The sequence below is a fragment of the Limulus polyphemus genome, unplaced genomic scaffold (genome assembly GCF_000517525.1).
Source record: "Limulus polyphemus unplaced genomic scaffold, Limulus_polyphemus-2.1.2 Scaffold3112, whole genome shotgun sequence".
In the NCBI taxonomy this organism is placed as follows: domain Eukaryota; kingdom Metazoa; phylum Arthropoda; class Merostomata; order Xiphosura; family Limulidae; genus Limulus; species Limulus polyphemus.
The window spans coordinates 86,798-89,300 of NW_013668722.1; the positions used below are offsets into that span (position 1 = coordinate 86,798).

The 2,503-nt window shown below is 28.5% G+C and overlaps 1 protein-coding gene across 1 annotated transcript in view; it reads left to right on the forward strand.

Moving 5' to 3' along the window:
• LOC106468685 (PDZ domain-containing protein 8-like) overlaps positions 1–2,503 on the forward strand; it is a 118,757-nt gene that overhangs the window by 78,944 nt on the left and 37,310 nt on the right. The window contains exon 9 of the mRNA XM_022397050.1: positions 831–934. Coding sequence (XP_022252758.1) covers positions 831–934 — 104 coding nt within the window. The remainder of the gene's footprint in view (positions 1–830; positions 935–2,503) is intronic.

Sequence of the window (2,503 nt, forward strand, 5' to 3'; positions counted from 1 at the left end):
GATTACACAAATGAAATTTGAGATTTTTGAGATGAAGACAGGTATTTTTAATCATAACATGAAAATCACTTTGCACACAGACTATTCAAAACAAATACTCGATAGATTCACAGACAAATCTTATTTTAGTTTATTTAAAATACTTCACAAAACATGTGATTTTTTATACATGAAAGACTTATAATGTTTACTGAAAGACAGCAAAATTTTGTGAAGGTATACTTACCATATTAAAAGTTAGTAGTATTAAATCTATAAAGACCTTAAACGAGTACAAAAAGGTCACGTGGTCAGTCAAATTAACTGATTATGTGTTGAGAGAGTTAAAACATTAAGAATGGGCTAATTCATTATGTATTTTAGGTATTGATAGTATTATATAGATTAAATATATAACATTAAGTTCCTAAAATAGTAATACCATGCCTATCACAGTTGGTGACAGGCATGGTACATGAAACTTCAAATGTGACAGCTATGCTTAGTTATTTGATAAGCAGGCCAAACCGTGTCAGTTGTTCTTGGGTGACTACATGTTATTAATTGTAACTTTTATTGAAGATATTTTACATCTCTTCTGGTAGAAGGTAAAATTAAACTACTACTGAACGTTAAAGAACTAGATTGTTTAAATCTATATTTTTACCTCTATCCAAATTATGACTCTTACCTAATAAATTTCAATTTCTAGTTATGCTTTTTCCATACTTTTTGATAATAAAACATGTCAAATTTGCAAGCATAACCTTTATCTACATAAATTTTAGATGTGTATGATTCATAGAAAATATACTATCGTATAGTAAATCATCATAATTTTTGATGAACAGAGAAGGTGCCAGGAAAATAGCTCTACCACCCACTTTATCACCTAGAAAAATCTCATTAGGGCGGCTTCACAGTCGTGAAGTTGCAGTGTCCACTTGTGAGCCAGGTAAGATAGATGTACATATGTAGTAATATACATGTTTATGTAAGTTTTGTTTTTATTATTGTATCTTTTAATGTCTCTGGTGAACATCTTTAAGCATTTGTGTTTTAAATATACAAGTACACATAGAATGTAGTAAAACAATTTTACAATGTTTTTTCTCACAATTTGTTCGCCTGAAGCAGTATCTTTTTCAAAATAATTGAGTAGTTTATAACAGAAAAAAATTTTTCACAAATTTAACTTATTAAAAACACTTGCCATTGCATAATATACATTGCTTATATTATCTTAACCTCTCTCAGACCATTAGTAGAAAAGTCCATATGTGGAATGTTATGTGTTTTTGGTTTTTTGATCTCATCTTAAAAAACATACATTTCTTTTTTTTTACACATAATTTGTCAAATAGTTTGCTTAAGTGTGCAGTACATTCATATTATTATGAATTTATGATTGTTGTATGTAAGGCTTTGTTTTTCTTAGTGTATGGATCTGCTGACCATAATTTTTCTCAAAAATAATTTACTCTTATTATTTTCTATTAATGCTGAGGTAGATTTATGCCAATCATGATAAAGTAAAACCTAAATGTCATTCAGGAGTTGTAAATCTAACTTGTTCCTGTAATTTCATTCTCAACCACATGGGTATTGATAGATATTTGAAGGAAGAAAACTGAATATGCTTGATCAACATGACTTTGTCAGTTATTAAGATGAGTTAAACATGCATAGTGCAAGTTTGCAAGTACTCAAATTGTGTGGTGGGGGAAACATTATGGAAACTAAGCTGTCTTTTTATTTTGTATTTATTTATCATGCTTTGAGGACAGTTCTAAGAGTTTTAGCTTCTACGTATGTAGCAAATACAAAGAAATGATTGGAGATACACTTTTCTCATTCCATATGATTGGAAAATATGATGTTTTGATAGAAAATGTTGAGAATCAAACAAATCAACAGAAGCTTAAATATGAAGAAATTAAAGGAATTTGAGTTGAAATTGTAGCATGATGATATGATTAGAAAAAGTTTCCTGTATTAAGATAGAAACAACAGACCTTTCAATGACTTAACAACTTCAAGTGCACCCTCTATGTGGCCTATTTTCAACCAAAGAGCACAGAAGTCAAACATGCCATTGAGATTCTATTAAGTATAACAAAAGTATTATATAAACATCCTACCACAAATTGTAGAAGTTTCAAAAACTTAAATAGGATTGCAGTTCAGACTTTGTATATTTTTTGTACTTTAGTTAAGATTATTAACTAAAATATGTTTTTAATAAATGTTCATAAAGTGCAAAATCTGGAGAAAAGTTATCTTTCATTGAAAACAAATTAACTGTAGTGTAGTAATATATTTACTAGCAGAGACCCGCAAAACATTTCCGGCCAAATTAATATCTTTATCTTTACAGTACTTCTTTAAATATAACATTTCTAGCACAATACAAATGAATTGTAATCATAGACAACAAAATGTGTAAATCCAGTTATATATAAGCCGTATCTCATAAAACTTTAACTTATGTTAGGCCTAAGTTTTATAAAGAGATAAATTAACA